Source organism: Pan paniscus, chromosome 18 (assembly GCF_029289425.2).
Source record: "Pan paniscus chromosome 18, NHGRI_mPanPan1-v2.0_pri, whole genome shotgun sequence".
Classification (NCBI taxonomy): Eukaryota; Metazoa; Chordata; class Mammalia; order Primates; family Hominidae; genus Pan; species Pan paniscus.
Genome location: NC_073267.2, coordinates 23,782,682 through 23,805,793, shown reverse-complemented (window position 1 = coordinate 23,805,793; position 23,112 = coordinate 23,782,682). Strand labels below are relative to the sequence as shown.

At 44.0% G+C, this 23,112-nt stretch overlaps 1 protein-coding gene across 4 annotated transcripts in view; it reads right to left on the bottom strand.

Moving 5' to 3' along the window:
- Window positions 1-23,112, bottom strand: part of OTOA (otoancorin) — an 82,468-nt gene that overhangs the window by 13,531 nt on the left and 45,825 nt on the right. For all 4 annotated transcript variants that reach the window (XM_055099999.3, XM_055100002.2, XM_055100001.2 and 1 more), the window contains 6 exons: window positions 20,706-20,841; window positions 18,931-19,121; window positions 16,425-16,518; window positions 10,963-11,092; window positions 6,437-6,624; window positions 2,276-2,431 (listed from right to left, as the gene is read on the bottom strand). In XM_055099999.3, coding sequence (XP_054955974.2) covers window positions 2,276-2,431; window positions 6,437-6,624; window positions 10,963-11,092; window positions 16,425-16,518; window positions 18,931-19,121; window positions 20,706-20,841 — 895 coding nt within the window. The remainder of the gene's footprint in view (window positions 1-2,275; window positions 2,432-6,436; window positions 6,625-10,962; window positions 11,093-16,424; window positions 16,519-18,930; window positions 19,122-20,705; window positions 20,842-23,112) is intronic.

Genomic DNA, 23,112 nt, shown 5'->3' with positions numbered 1-23,112 from the left:
TTTCTCCAAGACTGCAAATAGAATGATTTTAATAGCACAGTGTGATGTGGCACTTCTCAAACTAGTCAAAACCAGTTTTAGAGTCAAAGAACCATGGGATTATAGAATATCAGACTGGAAGGAACCTCAGATTGTTGGGGCTAACCCTCTCATCTTGCAAAGGAGGAGACTAACCCAGAGAAAGGGGCTGTAATGATGATGATAATGTTGATGATGACAATGCAATGATGTCAATATCAACATAAAAACAGCTAATTTTTATTGACTACTATGTACCAGACATTGTTCAAAATGTTTTCAAGTATTAACTCATGTAATCTTCATGGCCAGGATCTGCATGTTGCCCAGCTCCAGGGGTGCACCATTCACACTGTATTCTGTTTGAATGGCGCCACTCAGAGTTATGAAACATGGCCACCGTGATTACAAAAAGCTCAAAAGAGTAGGGGGACATTCATTGGTTTTGGCTGCTCAGCGTCCACACTTTTTCTTTGGAAAATTACCCTCTATTAGCTTCCTATTGCTACTCTACCAAATTACCCCAAACATAGTGGCTTTAAAAATACACGTTTATTCTCTTATAGTTCTGGAGACTGTATGTCCTAAAATGGACTAGAAGGATGGGTTCCTTCTGGGAGTTCTAAGAAGAATTCATTTTCTTGCTTTTTCTAGCTTCAAGAGGCCACCTGCATTTCCTTGGCTCATAGCCCCATCCTCCATCTCCAAAATCAGCAGCAGAGCACCTTCAGATCTCTTTCTAGGTCCCTCTGCTTCCATTATCATGTCACCTTCTCTATCTATGACCCTCCTCGCTCCTTCTTAAAAGGACCCTTGTGATTACATTGGGCCCACCCAAATAATCCAAGATAACCTCCCCATCTCAAGATCCTTAAGCACGTCTTCAAAGTCCCTTTTGCTCCATAAGTTAACATAGTCACAGCTTCCAGGGGTTCAGACATGGATATCTTTGGGGGACCTTAATCAGCCTACCACATATCCTTCCCCACTCGGCTCATGTGGTCATGAGATGGTGATAAGATGGACTCCGCTCCCTGATGCAGGCCTCGCCAACCAACATATTCAACCCCAGACCACAGTGGTTGCTCAGGGGCGGGTAACTACATGAGTGGAGTCAATGCTGAGGCTTTTCCAAAAACTAATAAAGAAGAGGCACATTTTTATGGGCTTGTTAATTAGGTTGTATATAAGCCTAGTGCTGAAAATGACCACTGAGAGAGCTGCCTAAGAATGAAGATAACATGGAAGGGCTAACACTTCCCTTTCCAGCAGTACAGTGGATTAGACACCCTAAACTTCTCTCCCAATCAAAACAATTAAAATTCTGGGAAGAACTTCTTCTTTAGCCCATGAAGGATTAATTAACATAGGAATTGTCCACCCACCATAAACAACTAGAAAATTTAACAAAATATATAAGACAACTGCATCCGGATATGGAACAACAGAATCATAATCCCAGAAGAAGAAAAACAAACAAGACGAGCCTTAAAATTACCCTCACTTACTGCCAAAAAGCAGTTTCCAAGACATGGATCAGGAAGAGGAACCAAAACAAGCCCAGTGGCCCGGTTGAGTTGAGGATACAGAGATCCAAGTTCAGAGAGGCCACGGCACTTATCACTTGGGCAAAGTATTGGAGAGGAGGAAACTGCAGAGGGTTCCAGAAAGCTGCAGAGATGTCTAGTACTGACTGCTATTTTGCACATGCAAAGAGTGAAACTCCACATAGGCAGGAAAAGAGTCATCAGTAATCAGAAAGGATTAGGCTGAGCAACTTCCAGAGCTCATATGGAGCTGGAAATAGTTCACATTCTCACCAGCCAAAGTAGAGAGATCTTGAAATACATGGAGCATTAGGTAACATCCTCAAAGGAATCATGTCACAGTAATGATGATAAATTAACAACAGAATAAAGGTCACTCTGGTTTTACCCTAACAAAACTCAAAAGGAAGCATCAAAAGGATCAAGCTGATTTGAAAGTAACTTAAGTGTATGACAGAACAAAGCCCAATACTCTTCAAAGAAATACAACTAAATCAAATACTCAACAATGTAAAATCCACAATGCTCATCACCCAATCAAAATTGCTAGGCTTGCAAACAAAAAAAGAAAATATGACTCATAACTAAGAGAAAAATCAGTCAACAGAAACAGACTCAAAAATGACCATGATGAGGAAATTAACAGTAAGGATATGAAGGCAGCTCTTATAAATATGGAATAGTTAAAAGACCCAGAAACATCCACCCACCTGTCCCGGGGTCCATTCTGTTTGCCAGCTTAGGGAAGCCACAGTGTCTATGGAGCTGAGGTCCAGCTGCTCCAGCTCACTCTCATTAAGAGCCAGAGCAATGCGCCCCAGGGAGACGATATGGTGTTCTCTCCAGTAAGATGGCATGTCCCAAACCTTTAGACAAAAAAAGAAAATAGATTAGACTGAACACTGGTGATGGTATTTACAATGATTTGAATGTTTGTGCCCCTCTGAAATGCATATGTTAAAACCTAATCTCCAATGTGATAGTATTGGAAGGTTGGGCCTTGGGAGATGATGAGGTCATAAGGGTGGAGCCCTCATGAGTGGGATTAGTGCCCTTGTAAAAGAGACCCCAGAGAGCTAGCTACAAGCTAGTCCCTTTCCACCATGTGAGGACACAGTGAGAAAGCACCATCTATGAAAAACAAGTCCTTACCAGATACTGGATCTGCCAGTGCTTCAATTTTTGATTTCTCACCCCCCAGAACTGTGAGAAATAAATTTCTGTTTATAAGTTACCAGTCTATGATATTTTGTTATAACAGCCTGAATGGACAAAGGCAGTATCTAAAATAGACATAAGGAGGCTAGGTGCAGTGGCTCACACTTGGAATCTCAGCATTTTTGGAGGCCAAGGCATGCAGATCACATGCGGCCAGGAGTTCAAGACCAGCCTGGCCAACATAACGAAACCCTGCCTCTACTAAAAATACCAAAAAAAAAAAAAATTAGCTGTGCATGGTGGCGCACACCTGTAATCCCAGCCACTTGGGTGGCTGAGGCACAAGACTCACTTGCAGAAGTTGCAGTTAGCCAAGATGGTGCCACTGTACTCCAGCCTGGGTGACAGAGCGAGACCCTGTCTCAAAGAAATAAAAATAAAACAGACATAGGGAAACCTATTGTGCAGCATGGTGACCACAGTTGATAATAATGTGTTGAATGGTTGAAAATTGTGAAGAGAGTAGATGTTAAATATTCTCACAACAAAAACTGACAACGGACAAGTATGAAAGGTGATTGACATGTTAGCTTGCTTTAACCATTCCCCAATGTATACATACATCAAAACATCATATTGTATATATGTATACACCATAAATATATATAATTTGTATTTGTCAACTATCCCTTAATAAAAAATAAATAAAAATTAAAAAGACATAGGGTAAATCTTAATATAAAGCTCTCTTTTAAATCAATAATAAAAAGATGACTATATTTGTTTTAAAAAAAAGATAGACAAAAGACATCAACAAGGAATTCACAAAAGAAAAATTAAATGTATGGGGAAAAGTTTATTCTCAGTCATAATTAAAGAAATATACATTAAAAACAATCAGACCATGTTGATTCATCACATGTCAAGAAGTATAAAGACTTATCACCATTTACGATACTGGAAAGATACAAGGTAAGGGATACCCTCATTTGTTGTAGTTGAGAATATAAGTTGGTACATACTCTTGAGAGGGCAATTTGGCTTATCTGTAGCAAAAGCTTTTAAAGTATTTATATTCTTTGACCCAGGAATTCCACCTGTGGGAATTTAGCCTGAGTAAATGAGACAAGTACCCAACAGTATATGTATAAAGGCATACATTGAGGCACTTTTTTAATGCAACCTGAAAGTCTAACAATTAGCTAAATAAATAAGAACTAACCATAAATAAAATGAAGTTGCCCCTGTGGATACCTCCACCAAAGATTGGTTCCAGGACTTCTTAAAGATACCAAAATCCATGGATATTCAAGTCCCTTATATAAAATAGTGTAGTATTTGCATATAATCTATGCACATCCTCCTGTATACTTTAAATCATCTCTAGATTACTTATAATACCTGATGCAATATAAATGCTATGTAAATATGTACAAAATGTTATGTAAAAAATGCTACTGTATTTTTATGTGTATTGTTTTTTATTGTTATATTGTTATTTGGAGCATTTTTTCTAAATACATTCTACCTGAGGTTGGTTGAATCTGCAGATGTGGAACCCACTGATATGGAAGGTTAATTGTATTACAAAGCTATTTAAAATACTGATATAGGCTAGATGCTGTGGCTTACGCCTGTAATCCCAACACTTTGGGAGGCCAGGCAGACAGATCACTTGAGGTCACGAGTTCGAGACCAGCCTGGCCAACACTGTGAAACCCCATCTCTACTAAAAATACAAAAATTAGCCGGGCATGGTGGTGGATGCCTGTAATCTCAGCTACTTGGGAGGATGAGGCAGGAGAATTGCTTGAACCTGGGAGGCAGAAGTTGCAGTAAGCCAAGACCACACTATTGTACTCCAGCCTGGGCAACAAGAACAAAACTCCATCTCAAAAAATAAATAAATAAATAAAATACTGACACAGATGTACATTTTGGATATGAAAAAATATGCAGTCTGTACTGTTGGGTGTAGAAAGCAAGTTATTGAATAGTAGGTAAGTATAATATCATTTTTGTAAAACATGAGATATATGTATGAAATATATAAAATAATATTTTTTATATACATAGTTTTGGAGTGTGGTAAGCTTCAAGTGAATATACCAAAATATCAACAGTGCTTATCTGCTGAACAGTGCTTATCAAAATATCAACAGTGAGTAAAAGATTATCACTGATTTTCTTCTTCATTATTTTCTGACTTTTCTACAATAAACTTGAAGTACTCATATAATACATAAATACAGTTATATTTATAATTTTAAGACATTGAATTGTTTAACCCTTGAGGGTAACTAGATATTCCACAACCATGTAAAGAGCTAAAATAGGGCTGGGTGCATTGGCTCATGCCTGTAATCCCAGCACTGTGGGAGGCCAAGGTGAGCAGATCTATTGAGGCTAGGGGTTTGAGACAAGCCTGGCCAAACAAACCCCGTCTCTACTAAAATACAATTATTAGCCAGGCGTGGTGGCTTGTGCCTGTAGTCCCAGCTACTCAGGTGGCTGAGACACAAGAATCACTTGAACCCGGGAGGCAGAGTTTGCAGTGAACCACAGATCGCGCTGCTGCACTCCAGCCTGTACGACAGAGCAAGACTCTGTCTTAAAAGAAAAAGAAAAAAAAAAAAGAAAGAAAAGCTAAAACAGGCCACAAAGAGACCTTTTCCTTTTATTTATTTATTTGAGACAGAGTCTCGCTCTATCACCAGGCTGGAGTGTAGTGATGCAATCTCGGCTCACGGCAACCTCCGCCTCCCGGGTTCAAGCAATTCTCCTGCCTCAGCCTCCCGAGTAGCTGGAACTACAGGTGCATGCCACCACACCCGGCTAATTTTTGCATTTTGAGTAGAGATGGGGTTTCACCATGTTGGCCAGGCTGGTCTCGATCTCTTGACCTCGTGATCCGCCTCCCAAAGTGCTGGGATTATAGGCATGAGCCACTGCACCCAGCCTATTTTTATTTATTTTTGAGACAAGGTATCAGCTCTGACACCTAGGCTAGAGTGCACTGGCGCAATCTTGGCTTACTGCAACCTCCACCTCCCGGGTTCAAGCCATTCTCCTGCCTCAGCCTCCTGAGTAGCTGGAACTACAGGCACATGACACCACGCCTGGCTAATTTTTGCATTTTGAGTAGAGACAGGGTTTCACCATGACGGCCAGCCTGGTCTCGAACTCCTGACCTCCCGTGATCCACCCCCCTTCGGCCTCCCAAAGTGTTGGGATTACAGGCATAAGCCACTGCACCCAGCCAACAAAGGGACCTTTTTAAAGATGGAAAGCTACTTCCAGTCCTCTTTTTACTCCTTTCTGTTATATTTTCAGACAAATTTGCAAATGATGCTGAGAAAACCTGCTGTGAGCAGCAGCTGGGGCTCTCCAGGTGAAGGAATAAAGCCTAATTCTTGCAAACCACCTTGGTCAGAGGCACTGGGACATCCACAGAACTTGATTCACTGAGCATCTGCTAGATGCCAAGACACATCTCATCCCATTCTCTGCCACAGCCCTAAGAGGGAGGAACTGGAAATTTCCTCCTTTCTCAGATAAGGAGATCACAATATCACTGAGCTGATGCAGTAAAATTTCAAGAGGATGTATGGGAAAACTGCTCGAGGAGGGCTCTATGTGCAGAAATGCTGAACTGGTTTTGGTGTTTTTCTTTTTTCCTCTGTTTAATGTTTCCTCCCTGAGGTGGGCTTCACCTGTATTGCTTTCTCCTTCAGGGTCATCAGCTGAGGCCGGCTGAAACCCTGGACAGCTCCCAGCAGTTCCACAGTCCTGATGAATGTGTCTTCCTCCATGCACCGCAGGTCCTCCAGGGCCCAGCAGGCGTTGGCTTCGGCCAACTTGAAGATGTCATCAGAAGAGGGGGCCACGACTCCATGGCAACCTGAAGAAAGGAGAGATGCAGGGAAGGAGAAGAGGAAAGAGAATTTCAGGAAATGTTAGTGTATTGAAATGAGTAACATTCTTCGCCAGTCAGATTTATGCATGGAAGGGACTACAGAGTAAAAGCAGAGAGCAGGAGCCCAGGGACCAGTTTGAATCCCACTTCTGCCATTTCTTGCTAATTACTGGGTAACAAAGTCATGGAAATGCCAGCTTTTTGCACATCCACATGCACAAACTAGGAGTGGTGCAACATTACAATTAAACTACAAATTCCTTAAGGCAGTAAGAGCTGGTGGTGAACAGTCCTGACTTTCGATTCAAATCCAAGGCTATTTAACCTCTCTGTATTTCAGTTTTCTTGTCTATAAAATGGAAATAAAATCACCTCATAGGATGGTTGTGAAAACTAAATGTGTTATATGTAAAGCACTTAGAACAGTGCCACGCATACAGTAAGCACTCGATATACAATTTCTGTTGCCTATCTTACCCCCTATGCCTTTGAGTTTGCAACCCAGCATAAAGATTCCAAAATTATGCAGCAGCCTTCCTATAAAAATGGGAAGATGGGCTGTGCGGTGGCGCATGTCTTTAATCCCAGCACTTTGGGAGGCCAAGGCAGAAGGATCACTTGAGCCCAGGAATTCAAGACCAGCCTGGGCAGCATGGTAAGACCTCACCTCTAAAAAAAAAAAAACTACAAAATATTAGCTAGGCATGGTGGCACATGCCTGTAGTCCCAGCTACCCAGCAGGCTGAGGTGGGAGGATCACCTGAGCCTGGGAGGTCAAGATTGCAGTGAGCCGTGATCACACCTACTCTCCAGCCTGGGTAATGGTGAGACCCTGTGTCAAAATAAAATAAAAAATAAAAACCAGGAAGATGAGTTGCTGTCCATGAAAATCATAGTGGGGGTTGTGGCTTTCCCATCCCAAGAGAAAAGAGAAATGAGCCCATTGCATTTCTCTTGGCAACAGGAAAAACATCCATTTCGGTCTTTGAATAATGTGAACCTTACCTACTCAAACCAGTTACCAACCAACATGCAAGTGAGATATTGTCGTTGCTGGATCTGATGTGCCCAACCTGGGAGAAAACTCTAGGATCCTTAAGAGCAACCCTGGATTTCTTATCTTAGCAGCAGACCACCACTGATGCTGACAGATGCACCAACCCCACCCAAGGCCAGGGTATTTCCCGAGCCCCATGGCCTCTCTCTTCTCATTGCACCTTCAATGGAAATTCACTGCATTCCAATCAAGAGGCAAAAGTAGACCAGATCAAAGATGCCAGTTGTGGTCCTCAAACATCTTTATCATAAGCCACTTGGAGAGGACTAAAGACCCATCCCTCCCTAGGCCAACCCCCAGCCCACCCTCTAGTGAAAACAACATCAGTGATAGCACAGAACTAGAGAGGGCAGAATGGTTGACTAGTATATCAGGAACTTGGTCTTATCACTGTGTCTGTCCAGGGCTTAGAATAGAGCCTGGTACATAGTAGGTGTTCAGCAAATATCTGTGGAGTGAGTGAACACACACACACAAATTAATATAAAACCAAGCGGTAATTCTGCTAATCCATTAATCACTAAAGCACAGCAGCAATTAATACCCAGAACCAACTAAAGAACACTCAAACTATGCACTGATACCAGAGCTTCCTTCCCCTGAGCATGGAAAGCCTTATTTTGTGTACCACATGCACGCAGTAAGAGCTCTGCAATATGATGACATGGACTGCTAGACCTTGAGGGCAGTGGGAGCCAGTGGTGGTCACCACCAGCTTTGGGTACAAATCCAAGAACTGCCATTTACTAACTCTGTGACTTTAGACAAGTCCCTTAGTCTCCTAAGCCCCAGTTTTCTTCATTTAAAAAACAAGAGAACACCCAAGCCTGGAAATCTGCAGCCCTCAATGGGAATAGGCATTCCTGTTTTCACACCCAAATGTTAGGTTTTGGCCTGCCACATCCCACTATCCTGTACCCATATAAACCCCAAACCCCAGGCTCCATGAGCATACAAGCAGATGAGCAGATGAATAGAAGAGAAGAGGAGCAGAAGAGCAGCATGGCAGAGAAAGGAGCGTCTGAAGGCCAAGAAGAGTTTGGCTGGGGACAGTTGGAGAGGAGATTGGTCACAGGACAGCCAAACTCCAGGGGAAGATCATCTTCCCACTCCATCCCCTTTCTAGCTCCCCATCCATCCCACCGAGAGCCACCTCCGTTACCCAATAAAACCCCACATTCACCAAGAAAAAAAAAAAAAACGGGAGAACAAGATAATGCATGGAGGGATAATCACCCAAGGTAGACATAAATCCAATTGTGATACTTCTTTGCTCGATGTCACACGATGCCTCCACCCAGAGTAAAAGCCAAAGTCATTAGGGTTTCCTTTAACAGTCGCTACATGGCTGGCCTTGTCTCTCACTCCCCTCCAAACACACTGGCCCTTACCTCCCACTCATGGAAGTGGTCCTGTCGCACTCTCTGCCTGGAAGACTCTAATTGAAAATATCCACATGGCCCACTCTCCCTTGGGTCTTCATTCAAATGTCACCTTCTCAATAAGACGTTCCTTCGTGATTCTCTTTTCACATGACAGTCCCCTCTCAACACTCGTGGTGCATTCCCTTGCTTTATTTTCCTTCTTGGCACTTTTCATACAATATACCATATGTTTTACTTATGTGTGGAAATTTATTGTCTTGCTACCCTCCATTTGAAAGTAAGCTCTTTATTTACAAAATTGGTGCTTAACGAATATTTGTTGGGTGGATGAAAGCAAGCACTGACTGTCAACTACTATCATTGGGTCTGATTAACTTTGTCTCCTCATGCCTGGCCCCAGTCTGCACTTAGTAGGTGCGTGGTAATGATAATAAAATATCTAACACTTGGACAGGCATGGTAGCTCACATCTATAATCCCAGCACTATGGGAGACCAAGGCAGGAGGATCACTTGAGGCTCAGAGTTCAAGATCAGCCTGGGCAACACAGCAAGACCCTATCTCTACAAAAAAAATAAAAAATTATCCAGATGTGGTGGTGCATGCCTGTAGTCCCAACTACTTGTGAAGCTGAGGTGGGAGGATCTCTTGAGTCCAGGAGGTCGAGGCTGTAATGAACCATGATTGCACCACTGCACTCCAGCCTGGGTGGCAGAGTGAGGCCCTGCCTCTATAAAATCAAATTTTAGGCCGGGGGCAGTGGCTCACGCCTGTAATCCCAGCATTTCGGGAGGCCAAGGCAGGTGGATCACCTGAGGCCAGCGTTCAAGACCAGCCTGGCCAACATTGTGAAACCCTGTCTTTACTAATAATACAAAACTTAGCCAGGCGTGGTGGCACATGCCTATAATCCCAGCTAGTCAGGAGGCTGAGGCAGGAGAGTTGCTGTAATCTGGGAGGTGGAGGTTGCAGTGGGCCGAGATCATGCCACTATACTCCAGCCTGGGTGACACTCCAGCAAGACTCCATCTCAAAAAATAAAAAAAATCAAATTTTAAAAATATCTAATACTTATTAAAGATCTGCTACATGCCAGGCATTCCGGTAAACATGTTTCTGGGTTTAAACCCATTAATTCTCACAATAACCCAGTGAGGTAGAGACTTTCATTATCCCCATTTGATAAAGGATGAAAACTGAGGCACACAGAGGTTAAAGAGCTTACCCAAAGCCACACAGCCAGTAAGTGGCAGACTCAGGAGTGAAATCTAGCCAGCCCGGCCCTGTCACTGCTATGTTAAACCACTAATCCATGTTGGTCCTTTAAGTCAATCCTACTGAAATGTTTGTTACACATATTCACGCATTAAACCTACTAGCCTGGGTATGGAGTATGGGACATGATTCCAGGTCACTTTACAAAAGTGTAACTCTTTTTTTTTTGAGACAGAGTCTCGCTGTCACCCAGGCTGGAGTGCAGTGGTGCCATCTCAGCTCACTGCAACCTTCATCTCCTGGGTTCAAGCAATCCTCGTGTCTCAGCCTCCTGAGTAGCTGAGACTACAGGTGTGCACCACCACACCCGGCTAATTTTTGTGTTTTTAGTAGAGACAGGGTTTCGCCATGTTGGCCAGGCTGGTCTCGAACTCCTGACCTCAAGTGATCTGCCCGCCTCAACCTCACAAAGCGCTAGGATTACAGGCTTGAGCAACCGCACCTGACCCAAAAGTGTAATTCTTTTGCTTATAGATTTTGTCATTCTATTGCTTTGCAGACATTTCATCCAGTTCCCTGCATAAGGAGGCCTCTTGATGTTAGGGACCCTGCCCAAAACATTAATTACTATGCCAACAGTGGCTCAGATACCCTGGAAACACTCACCAGGCATAGGGTCAGAGCTGGGGATCTTATCACTGCTGTTCCGAACAGATTGAAAGACAGCCCAGAGGAATTCTTTAGGGGGCAGGGTCCTGGCCATCTTGGAAGCTGCTTGCAGAAGGATCTCAGGAAACTGTGTGAAAGAAGATGAAAGAAGAGGAATAATAATTAAAACCCCTTAAATACAGATTGAAATTAGAGTTGAAACTGTCACACTACTTACTGCCTTCATTCTTTGTTATAGCAACTTCTCATATAAATCGAATCCCTAGTCCCACTAATGTGGTCTCTATAAAGAATCCTATGAAATGATACTCAACTTCAATAAAAATCCAATAAAGTCTAAAAAACATAAGTAAATCACTTTTCACCCATCAGATTGTCAAAAATAAAATAAAGTGCTAATACTTAATGCTGGGCACATTCATTTTTCCGTGGGACTGTCAAACTGTGCACTATTAGCAGAGCAATCTGGTAATATCGACAAAAAACGTAGGTTAGGCCAGGTGTGGTGGCTCATACCTGTAATCCCAGCATTTTGGGAGGTCGAGGCAGGCAAATCACTTGAGGTCAGGAGCTCAAGACTGGCCTGGCCAACATGGTGAAACCCCATCTCCACTAAAAATACAAAAATTAGCCAGTCGTGGTGGCATGAGCCTGTCATCCCAGTTACTTAGGAGGCTGAGACAGAAGGATCACCCGAGCCCAGGAGGCTGAGGTTGTAGTGAGTCGAGAGCATGCCACTGCACTCCAGCCTGGGTGATGGGAGTAAAACCCTGTCTCAGAAAAAAACAAAAAAAAATGTATGTGTACCTACCCCTTTTATGGTTTGGTGCTATTTCAAAGTTTTTACTAAACTTTATATTTGATATAGTTTGGATGTGTACCCCACCCAAATCTTATTGAAATGTAATCCCCAGTGTTGGAGGTGGGGCCCAGTGAGAGGTGATTGGATCATGGGGGCAGATTTCTCATGAATGGTTAAATACAATCCCCTTGGTACTGTCCTCACAATAGTGCGTGCGTTCTCTCGAGATCTTGTTGTTTAAATGCATGTAGCACCTCCCCCATCACGCTCTTGCTCCTGTGTCGGCCAAGTAAGATGTGTCTGCTCCCCCTTCGCCTTCCGTCATGATTGTAAGTTTCCTGAGGCCTTCCCAGAAGCTGGGCAGATGCCAGCATCATGCTTCCTGTACAGTCGGCAGAGCCATGAGCCAATCAATCCTCTTTTCTTGTCTCTTTTTTTTTTTTTTTTTAAGAGTCTTGTTCTGTTGCTCAAGCTGGAATACAGTGGTGTGATCTCCACTCACTGCAACCTCCACCTCCCAGGCTCAAGTAATTCTCGTGCCTGAGCCTCCTGAGTAGCTGGGATTACATGCATGCCGCACCAAGCCAGGCTAATTTTTTTTAATTTTTATTGTAGACAAGGTTTCACTATCTTGGCCTGGCTGGTCTCAAACTCCTGGCCTCAAGTGATTCGCCCACCTCGGCCTCCCAAAGTGCTGGGATTACAGATGTGAGCCACTGTGCCTGGCAGTGTTTGTTTGTTTGTTTAGACAGAGTCTCGCTCTATCACCCAGGCTGGAGTGCGGGGCACGATCTCGGCTCACTGCAAGCTCCGCCCCCCGGGTTCACGCCGTTCTCCTACCTCAGCCTCCCAAGTAGCTGGGACTACATGCGCCCACCACCACGCCCGGCTAATTTTTTGTGTTTTTTAGTAGAGACGGGGTTTCACCCTCTTAGCCAGGACGGTCTCAATCTCCTGACCTCGTGATCTGCCCACCTCAGCCTCCCAAAGTACTGGGATTGCAGGCATGAGCCACTGCACCTGGCCCTTTTTATTTTATTTTTTTTAATTTAACTTTTATTTTAAGTTCAGGGGTACATGGCAGGTTTGTTATATAGGTAAGCTTGTGTCATGGAGGTTTGTTGTACAAATTATTTAATCACCCAGGTATTAAGCCTAGTACCCATTAGTTATTTTTGCTGATCTTCTCCCTCCTCCCACCCTTCACTCTCCAATAGGCCCCAGTATCTGCTGTTCCATTCTATGTGACAACGTGTTCTCATCATTTAGCTCCCACTTATAAGTAAGAACATGCGGTATTTGGTTTTCTGTTTCTGCATTAGTTTGCTAAGGATGATGGCCCCCAGCTCCATCCATGTCCCTGCAAAGAACACGATCTCATTCTTTTTTATGGCCACATAGTATTCCATGTAAACCTCCTTTCTTTATAAATTACCCAGTCTCAGGTATTTCTTTATAGCAATGCAAGAATTGCCTAACACAGGTCAGGTGCGGTGGCTCACACCTGTAATCCTAGCACTTGGGAGGCCCAAGCAGGCAGATCACCTGAGGTCAAGGGTTCAAGACCAGCCTGGCCAACACAGTGAAACCCCATTTCTACAAAAAATACAAAAATTCACTCGGCATGGTGGTGTATGCCTGTAATCCCTGCTACTCAGGAGGCTGAGGCAGGAGAATCACTTGAACCCAGGAGGTGGAGGTTGCAGTGAGCCAAAATCGTGCCACTGCATTCCGGCCTGGGCAACAGAGCTAGACTCCATCTCAAAAAAGAGAAAGAAAAAAAGAATTGCCTAACACAACATTTGTCATGAAAAGGAGGTGAAGAAGGGTTGTCTCAACATCCTGGGTGGAGACTAGCAATGAGGGGACTTAGGGGACTTTGGGTTGCCTTGGAGAAAGTGCCATTTCTCATCTAGAACGAATACACTTTGTCAAGACTCGGGATTTTATTAGAAGGCCTGCCCATGGGCCCAGATAATCCATCAGGCTCTACAAACAGCTATGCCTCACTGGGTCCCAGCTCACCCAGAGAGCAAGCCTCTCAGCCTATGTAGCTCCCCTTTCTAGTCTCATCTTCAGAATTAGAGTCACAGTCTAGGCCAGCAGTTCTCAACCCTGGCTGTACGTAAGAGTCACCTGGGGCACCCAGAGCCAGCCCCTAAAGATTCTGACTCAGTCGGGCTGGGCTGGATACCATGGATTGGACCCTCTTGGAATCTCCCCAGGTGATTCTAATGTGCAGCTGAGGCTGAAGGCAACCGCTCTAAGACAGTTAGCTTTTAGAAAGCAATGTGCATAGCGGAGTGAATGGCATTTTCCATTTTGTATTTTCTAAAGAAGAGTGTGTATATGCTCTTGTGTTTTTAGTAGAGACAGGGTTTCGCCATGTTGGCGAGGCTTGTTATATAGGTATTTTTATACCTATATAAAACTTGTTATATAGGTATTCAGGATATTTCTGAAAGGATGCAGAAGAGATTGGGGACAGCAATTGCCTCTGAAGAGGGAGGCTAGGGAACTAGAAGTCTGGGGTGGGAGGGAGACTTGCTTCTCATCCTATTACCTTTGGTGCGATTGGGATTTGTTAACCAGGAGCATGTATTACTTGTTTTATTAAACATTTCCAGTATTTAAAAAAAGAGTATACAGAATAATACAACAAAACACCCATGTCCTCACAACCCAACTTAAGAAATAAAACATCACAATATAAATAATAAGTCCTTCCTTCACTCTTTGCCTTCCTCCTTCCCCAGAAGTAACTGTCACTCTGAATTTGGCATTCACTTTTACACTTCTCTTACATATAAACTCGGCTTACATTTGCTTTAAATTAATTCAGCTACTATTTATTTATTTACTTTGTATCCTACTATAGATATTCTTTTGCAATCTGGGTTTTTTTTTTTTAACTCTACACTGTGTTTTTGAGATTTCAGTGTTGATACAAGACTTTTTCAATTTCAGAAGTTGATTTTTTTAAGATTAGATAGATATATGGATGTTCTCACTGATATGTGGGAGATAAACTATGAGGACCCAAAGGCATAAGAATGATACAATGGACTTTGGGGACTTGGATGGAAGAGTGGGAGGGGCCAAGGGATAAACGACTACAAATATGTTGCAGTGTACACTGCTCAGGTGATGGGTGCACCAAAATCTCACAAATCACCACTAAAGAACTTACTCATGTAACCAAACACCACCTGTACCCCAATACCTTATGGAAAAATAAAAATAATAATAAACATCTAAACATAAGAAAAACAAGGAAGGAAAAAAAATAGATGGATATATAACATTTGTGCATCAGGGCCGGGCCGGGCATGGTGGCTCACGCCTGTAATCCCAGCACTTGGGAGGCCGAGGCGGGCAGATCACTTGAGGTCAGGAGTTCAAGACCAGGCTGGCCAACATGGTGAAGCCCCATACCTACTAAAAATATAAAAATTAGCTGGGCATAGTGGCAGAGGCCTGTAATCCCAGCTACTCGGGAGGCTGAGGCAGGAGAATCACTTGAACCCAGGAAGCAGAGGTTGCAGTGAGCCGAGATTGCATCACTACACTCCAGCCTGGGCAACAGAGGGAGACTCCATCTCAAAATAAAATAAAATAATAAAATAAAAATAAACATTTGTGCATCAACTGCTTATAACTATATATTCAGACATCCAGAATATGATTTTACTGTGACTGGACTTCAGAATGTGTGCTGTGTGTGATCCTAGGTGAAGTTGTGTGTGTTCAGGCCCTGCTGAGCATGTGTGACCATGTGCACCTTGTGCCTGCAAGTGCAGGTATGAGAGTGTGTGGATGTGCTTTGTGGGGGATCTGATTGTCATTCAGCAAACATTCACTCCTTTCCTGCCCTCCACCTCCATGGAAGGAGACTCTTTCCTGCCCCAATAAAGTTGGTCTTGGTCATGTAACTTACTTTGGCCATTGGAGTGTGGCAGAAGTGACAGCGTGCCAATTTCCAACCTAGGACTTAAGGAGAATTGTACTCATCCCTTCCCTTTTTTGGTAGTTTCACACCTTCATGGTGAGAAAAACAAGTTCTAGAGCAGGGCTGCCCCAGCGACCCACAAATCAGGCAGCAAGAAACATATGCGAATTGTTCTATGCCCTTGAGATTGTGTGGCTTTGTTATGCAGCACAAATGACTAACTCATGCTTATTTTGCAGGACCCTTGGCCTAGACTGTCTAACTTCTGGAGCCTTACTCCTAGAAAAGTGTCATGCCCAAATGTAATGATCAATAAAGACTTGTTATTGGATTAAATGTGCTTGCACATGTGACTGCATACACTGGACATACATGTGCATGTGCATAGGGCACCAGCCAGTGTGAGAGCCAGAACAGGCATGCGTGTGAGATGCACACTAATAGCAGAGTGGTAGCTAAGTAATATCTGTCTGCACACATCTGCCTGGGGGGCCACACAAAAGGGCCTGAGTTCATTTAGCTGTGGCCTCACTCCCTTTTCCAGAACCTTGCACATCCTGGAATGGAGCTGGAAACATCTTAGCCCTTGGAGGCAGGGAGGAAGCTTCCAGAACCATAGACAGCAGTAAACCCAACGCTGTATAACTGACCACACTTTCTCTCCCCTTCAAACTCCTTCAGCCTTCTTAAGATGGAGCACAACATTACCTTTGTGGCTATAGAGCTTAATTCATCTCCTGAGAAAAGTACTAGAAAGGGTCCCAAGTCCTTCGTGGTCTCGGCTGTCCAGTGCTGAGGGAGTCTAAAAAGAGATAATAACCAGTAAAGGGAAAAAACATGCTGTGGTGGACATCTGTTGCCTTTTCCCCCAGCACCCTTTTCTTTCAGGAACAGATTGTCTTATACTCATGTCAATCACATGGTCCCACTTCCTTGACCAATAAAATTGGCATGTGATGCAGGCTGACCAATCAGAGTCATCCCTGGGAGTTTTGATGGAACTATCAGAGAAGCTCTCCTTTCTCTGGTATCTCTGGCAGTAGGGGAGGATATTGGAGGACATTCATATTACCAAGTGGAAAAAGTAAAGACCACACCAAGGAACACAGAGCTGAGGGATGGGAGGAACATATTCCTGAAGATATCATTTGAGACACGGGATTCAGCCATGCCTGAAGACCACCAGTGAAGTTTCCCATTACATTCCATTCCTGAATTCAATACATTCCCATTCTCTTTAGTTTGAATTAAATTATTGAATTTCTGCCATTTACATCACAGTGTTTCCTTCTTCTCCCTCCTCAACAGAAGAGTAATTATATATTTCTTCCTTTTAATTTACCATAACAGTCTTCTCTTAGAATAAGAAAAAACCTTTCTCTTGAACTTGGCAGGATAAAATAAAGGCACTGACCCAGAATCCACTGTTATTCTTGTATAGATCATAAATGCCTACAGTGAAGAGCATTACACTATCTTTGGTGACATCTCTAAAGGAGGTCTGCCCAATTAGCAGTGACAGCTGGTGGGAATGCAAAATCATACAGCCACTTTGGAAGACATTTTGGTGGTTTCTTACAAAAGCAAACATGTTTTTGCCATATAACCCAGCAAACACACTCTTTGGTATTTACACAAAGGAGTTGAAAACTTACGTCTACATGAAAACCTGTATATGGATGTTGATAGCAGCTTTATCCATAATTGCCAAAACTTGGAAGCAACCAAATGTCCTTCTGTAGGTGAATGGCTAAATAAACTGTGGTTCATTAAGACAATGAAATATGATTCAGCACTAAAAAGAAATGAGCTATCAAGCCAAAAAAAGACCTGGAGAAAACTTAAGTGCATGTTACTAAGTGAAAGAAGTCTATCTGAAAAGACTATCTACTGTATGATTCCAAATATATGATATTCTAGAAAAGGCAAAAGTATCAGTGGTTGCCAGGAATTAGGAGTGAGAGAGGAATGAACAGGCAAAGCCCGGAAGGATTTTTAGGGCAGTGAAAATACTCCGTATGATACTATAATGGTGAATACATGTTATTATATACTTGTCTGAACCCATAGAATGTAAAGCACCAAGAGTGAATCCTAATGTAAAATATGGACTTTGGATGATAATGAGAATCCAATGACGATAATGTCAACATAGGTTCATCAGTTCTAACAAATGTACAACTTTGGTGGGGGATATTGATCATGGGGAGCTTATGCGTGTACGGGGTCAGAGAGATATGGGAAATCTCTATCTTCTCCATTTTTCTGAGAACCTAAAACTAGTCTTAAAAATAGTCTCTAGGGTCAGGCATGGTGGCCCATACCTATAATCCCAACACTGTGGGAGGCTTAGGTGGGTGAATCCCTTGAGCCCAGGATTTCAAGACCCACCTAGGCAACATGGTGAAATTCCATCCCTTAAAAAAAAATACAAAAATTAGCTGGGTACAGTGATGTGCACCTGTGGTCCCAGCTACTTGGGAGGCTCAGGTGGGAGGATCACCTGAGCCCAGGGAGGTTGAGGCTGCAGTGAGCCATTACTGTGCCACAGCACTCCAGCCTGGGTGACAGAGCGAGACCCCATTTCAAAAAAAAAAAAAATAGTCTTTAAACTAATAATAATACCACTACCTTGCATCTGTAAAGGGCCACCTTTTCCAAATTTCCCCTTCATATGCCAAGCTGTGTAAGTAACAACTCTTTGAGATTTTTAGGGCAGCTACTATTGATTCCACTTTACAGCAAATCTGAAGCCAAGGCCAGGCGCGGTGGCTCACGCCTGTAATCCCAGAACTTTGGGAGGCTGAGGTGGGTGGATTACGAGGTCAGGAGATCAAGACCATCCTGGCCAACATGGTGAAACCCAGTCTCTACTAAAAATGCAAAAAATAGCTGGGCGTGGTGGCACATGCCTGTAATCCCAGCTACTCGGGAGGCTGAGGCAGGAGAATCGCTTGAACCAGGGAGTCAGAAGTTGCAGTGAGCCAAGGTCGTGCCACTGTACTCCAGCCTGGCCACAGAGCGACACTCCGTCTAAGAGAAAAAAAAAAAAAATCTGAAGCCAAAAGAAGAAAGGTCACATTTCCAAAATAAGCATAAGAATTGTATCTCCTCCTAAGCCAGAGACTCTGTTTGCAGGGCAGGAGAGCCAAGGTTGAGTGTCCCTCCACAGAGCATACCACACCACCAAAAGCCAAACCCAGCCGCTCCTCACCCATACTGTCCCAGGAGCTTGAGCCTCACTGCAGCCTTTTGCTCAGGGTTGAGGTCTGGGCAGTCTCTGAGGCCATGTAGAGCAGTCGCCCAAGCCCTGGGGGAGATCCCCCTGTCGATGATGGCTGCCGGCAAGTGACACAGCAGGTTCCCCATGATGTCCACAGTGTACTCATCAGCAATGGAGTTGTCCTGAACCCAAAAAGTGGAGCCAATGGGCAGTTCCAACAGAGCATAAGATCGTGAGCCATTAGAAACACATCCTGTGGGGTGGGCACTGTGGCTTATGCCTATAATCCCAGCACTCTGGGAGGCCGAGGCAGGCAGATCATTTGAGGCCAGGAGTTCGAAATCAGCCTGGCCAACATGGTGAAACCCCATCTATACTAAAAATACAAAAATTAGCCAGGCATTGTGGCACATGCCTGTAGTCCCAGCTACTCGAGAGGCTGAGGCACAAGAATTGCTTGAACCCGGGAGGCGGAGGTCGCAGTGAGTCTAGATGATCGTGCCATTGCACTCCAGCCTGGGTGACAGAGGAAAACTCTGTCTCAAAAAAAAAAAAAAAAAAAAAGTTCCGATCCCAAACTTCTTAAAGATTCCAGGATCTTAACTGCCTACCCTGCCATGGATTCCTAGAGATGGAACAGGACCTGATCTTCCCCAGGGATGCAGGCCTCAGAAATCTGGAAAACCCTGGCTTGGCACACCAGGAGCACTCAGTAATTGAGCGCTACTGTCACTGTTATTGCTCTAAGAATATTCCAGAGTTCAACCACCATTATACTATTGGCACCACAACAATGAAAACAGCACTTCAAAGTTTGTATGCCACTTGAAAGCCTTCAAAGCTCTTTTGCACTTTCACAAAATGACAAAAATAGTTCACATTTATTGTGTGTTTCCTATGTGCGGGCACCGTCCTGAGTATCTGTGGGTCTCAATCTAGTCATCTTCAAAGTAACTGTAAGAAGTAAGTACTACTATTATCCATTTTTTAAAGAAAAAGAAACTGCCAGCTAGTGGCAAGGCTAGGATTCACACCCAGACAATCTGGCCTTTGAGCCTTTACATTAAATAATACATTGCCCATGTCATGTTCTCAATACTCTATGAGGAGACTAGGTATGGTGGCTCATGTCTGTAATCCTAACACTTTGGGAGGCCGAGGTGGATGGATCACCTGATGTCAGGAGTTTGAGACCATCCTGGCCAACATGGTGAAACCCTGTCTCTACTAAAAATACAAAAAAGAGCCGGGTGTAGTGGTACGCACCTGTAGTCCCAGCTACTTGGGATGCTGAGGCAGGAGAATCACTTGAACCTGGGAGGCAGAGGTTGCAGTGAGCTGAGATCGTGCTACTGCACTCCAGCCTGGGTGACAGAGTGAGACTCTGTCCCAAAAAAAAAAAAAAAAAAAAACTCTACGGGAGATGTGCTACTACCCCCACCTTACAGATGAGAAGACTGAGGCTCAGGGAGGAAAGGTGATTCACCCAAAGCCACATAACCAATCACTGGCACTCAGTCTCTGGGTACTGTGCTCTTTCCATTCCTCCAGAGTAGCCTCCCCTCCTTTGGGCCGTGGGGCAGAAGTCTCCAGAACCAATGTAAAAGATTGTTCCAACCAGCAGCTTTAGAGTAAGCTTCAAGACCCACCAATCAAACTTCTGGCCATCACAGCAGGCTCAAGATCCTAGCCAGATCCCTCACAGGGCTCCCCAAGATGGCCACAGATACCCAGAGGGAGGGGACACCCAGGAAGAGTTTTCTTACCAGGCACTGCTGCACTTTCCTGAGGACTGAAGTCTTTTTGTGGGAATCTAAAACCAAGGAGTCCAACCAGCTCTTCCCCAGGCTGATCAGAAAGGGCACACACTGGGAGGCTGGGACAGAAGCCAGGTAGCGGGCCCTGGAGAGAGATGGGGAGAACAAGAGGAGGAACACATGGCTGCTCCTGTTGGCCCCTAAAATCAGGGTCCGCATGCCCAAGAGCTCATCCCAAAGACATTCTTTAAATGTTTGTTCTTCCCAGTGATGCTTTGGCTCCCTGCAGCAGGTAGCAAGCTTCCCACCCATCATGCTCCTCTTCTATGGGTGGGAACAAACTTCCCATCATGCTCCTCTTCTATGAATGGGCAACAAACTTCCCATCATGCTCTCTTCTATGGGTGGGAACCAAAATCTTCTATGGGTGGGAACCAACTTCCCATCATGACCCTCTTCTGTGGGTGGGAACAAACTTCCCATCATGCTCCTCTTCTATGCCACAGAGCATTGATCAGAGAATGGGTTCTCCGTAAATAGACATGTTGATTGATGGACTGGTTGAGGGGAGATGAAAAAGAAAGGAAAAAGTAGATGAAAAAAGAGACAAAGAGGAGAGAGAATAACTAGAAAGTGAGAAAGAAAGATAAGAAAAAGAGTGGAAAGAGAAATTCTGTCATCTCCAGTCCAGAACTCTGCCTTCAGCTCTTGATCCTTCAGCTCTTGACAATGTATTCTTAACAGGGTCAAAGTCACCCTCAAGAAGGAGAAACTGGTTTGGATGGGAGATAAAAAAGACTGTTATGACAATGATCTGTAACCCACTGAAGCTCATTCCTACTCAAAATATTTTTCCTCAGTGTATAATTTCTTTCATTCAGGAGAAATTAAAATTTTCTCCTTTGGAAGGCATTAACAAAAGTTGAGAAAGTCTGCATGAAACCCATCCGGCCTACTCAACCCCACCACTTCACTGTTCCAAAACCAGATACAACGTCTTCCCCCAAACATGTTCTTCCGCCTCTATGCTATCCCACACTCCTTTTTTTCTGTATCCCAAGCCTGTCATTGCTATCTCCTTAGCATTATCCCAATCTGTTCTTACTTCTGGCCAGGTGTGGTGGCTCACAGCTATAATCCCAGCAGTTTGGGAGGCCAAGGTGGGTCACCTGAGATCAGGAGTTTGAGACCAGCCTGAGCAACATGGTGAAATCCCATCTCTACCAAAAATACAAAAAATTAGCTGGGCATGGTGGCACGCACACCTGGGGTTTCAACTACTCTAGAGGCTGAAGTGGAAGAATCACTTGAACCTGGGAGACAGAGGTTGCAGTGAGCTGAGATCGCACCACTGCACTCCAACCTGGGTGACAGAATGGGACCCCGTCTCAAAACAACAACAACAAAAAAATCTATTCTAACTTCTCCATTCCCAGTACCACTGTCTTATTTATTTCTTCATTCATCCAGCAAATATCTACAGAGCATCTACAGTAAGCCAGGCACTGTTCTAGACACCAAATATAACAATGAACAAGACACAAGTGGTCCTTAATTCTAGCAGAGAGAAGAAACACAGAAACCAGTGAATAAAACAAGACATTTCAGCTATTAATAGCTGGCATGGTGGCTTACGCCTGTAATCCCAGCACTTTGGGAGGTCAAGGCAAGCAGATCATCTGAGGTCAGGAGTTTGAGACCAGCCTGGCCATCATGGTGAAACCCTGTCTCTACCAAAAAATACAAAAATTAGCCAGGCGTGGTGGCGCACACCTGTAATCCCAGCTACTGGGGAGGCTGAGGTAGGAGAATCTCTTGAACCCAGGTGGCGGAGGTTGCAATGAGCCAAGATTACACCACTGCACTCCAGCCTGGGTGACAGAGGGAGACTCTGTCTCAAAAATAAATAAATAAATTAATTAATTAATTAATGTAAGGAAGAAAATAAAATGGCTCTGTAAAAGAGAATGACAATGGGGATAATCAAACGAGCCCCTTCTAAGGCAGTTCCATTTGAGCTGAGACATGAATGAGTGGTAGAAGTGCCATGCCAAGATCTGGGTTACTGAAATAATCTTCAGCTGTCTCCCTTCTTTCCATTCAGCCTCCCTGCATTCTATCCTCTATGTGGGTAGTGGCTATGATCTTTCTGAAATATAAATCTGATGGCTGCACACAGAATATGTGTGAAACACCTCACTTTACAAAGCCCCCATGATCTGATGTCCCTTAACTCTCTGGCCTTCTCTCCCCTATCTACTCTGCAGATATACCCCCATGTGTTCCCAGAGTGATTTGCTTTTCTTACCCACCGCTGAACCGGACATCCCCATTCCACTGCCTGGAATGTCCATCTTAAACTCTCTATCCAGCATTAGTTCGGTCTCCCCTGTCTCTCCGGTCTATGGGTGATATT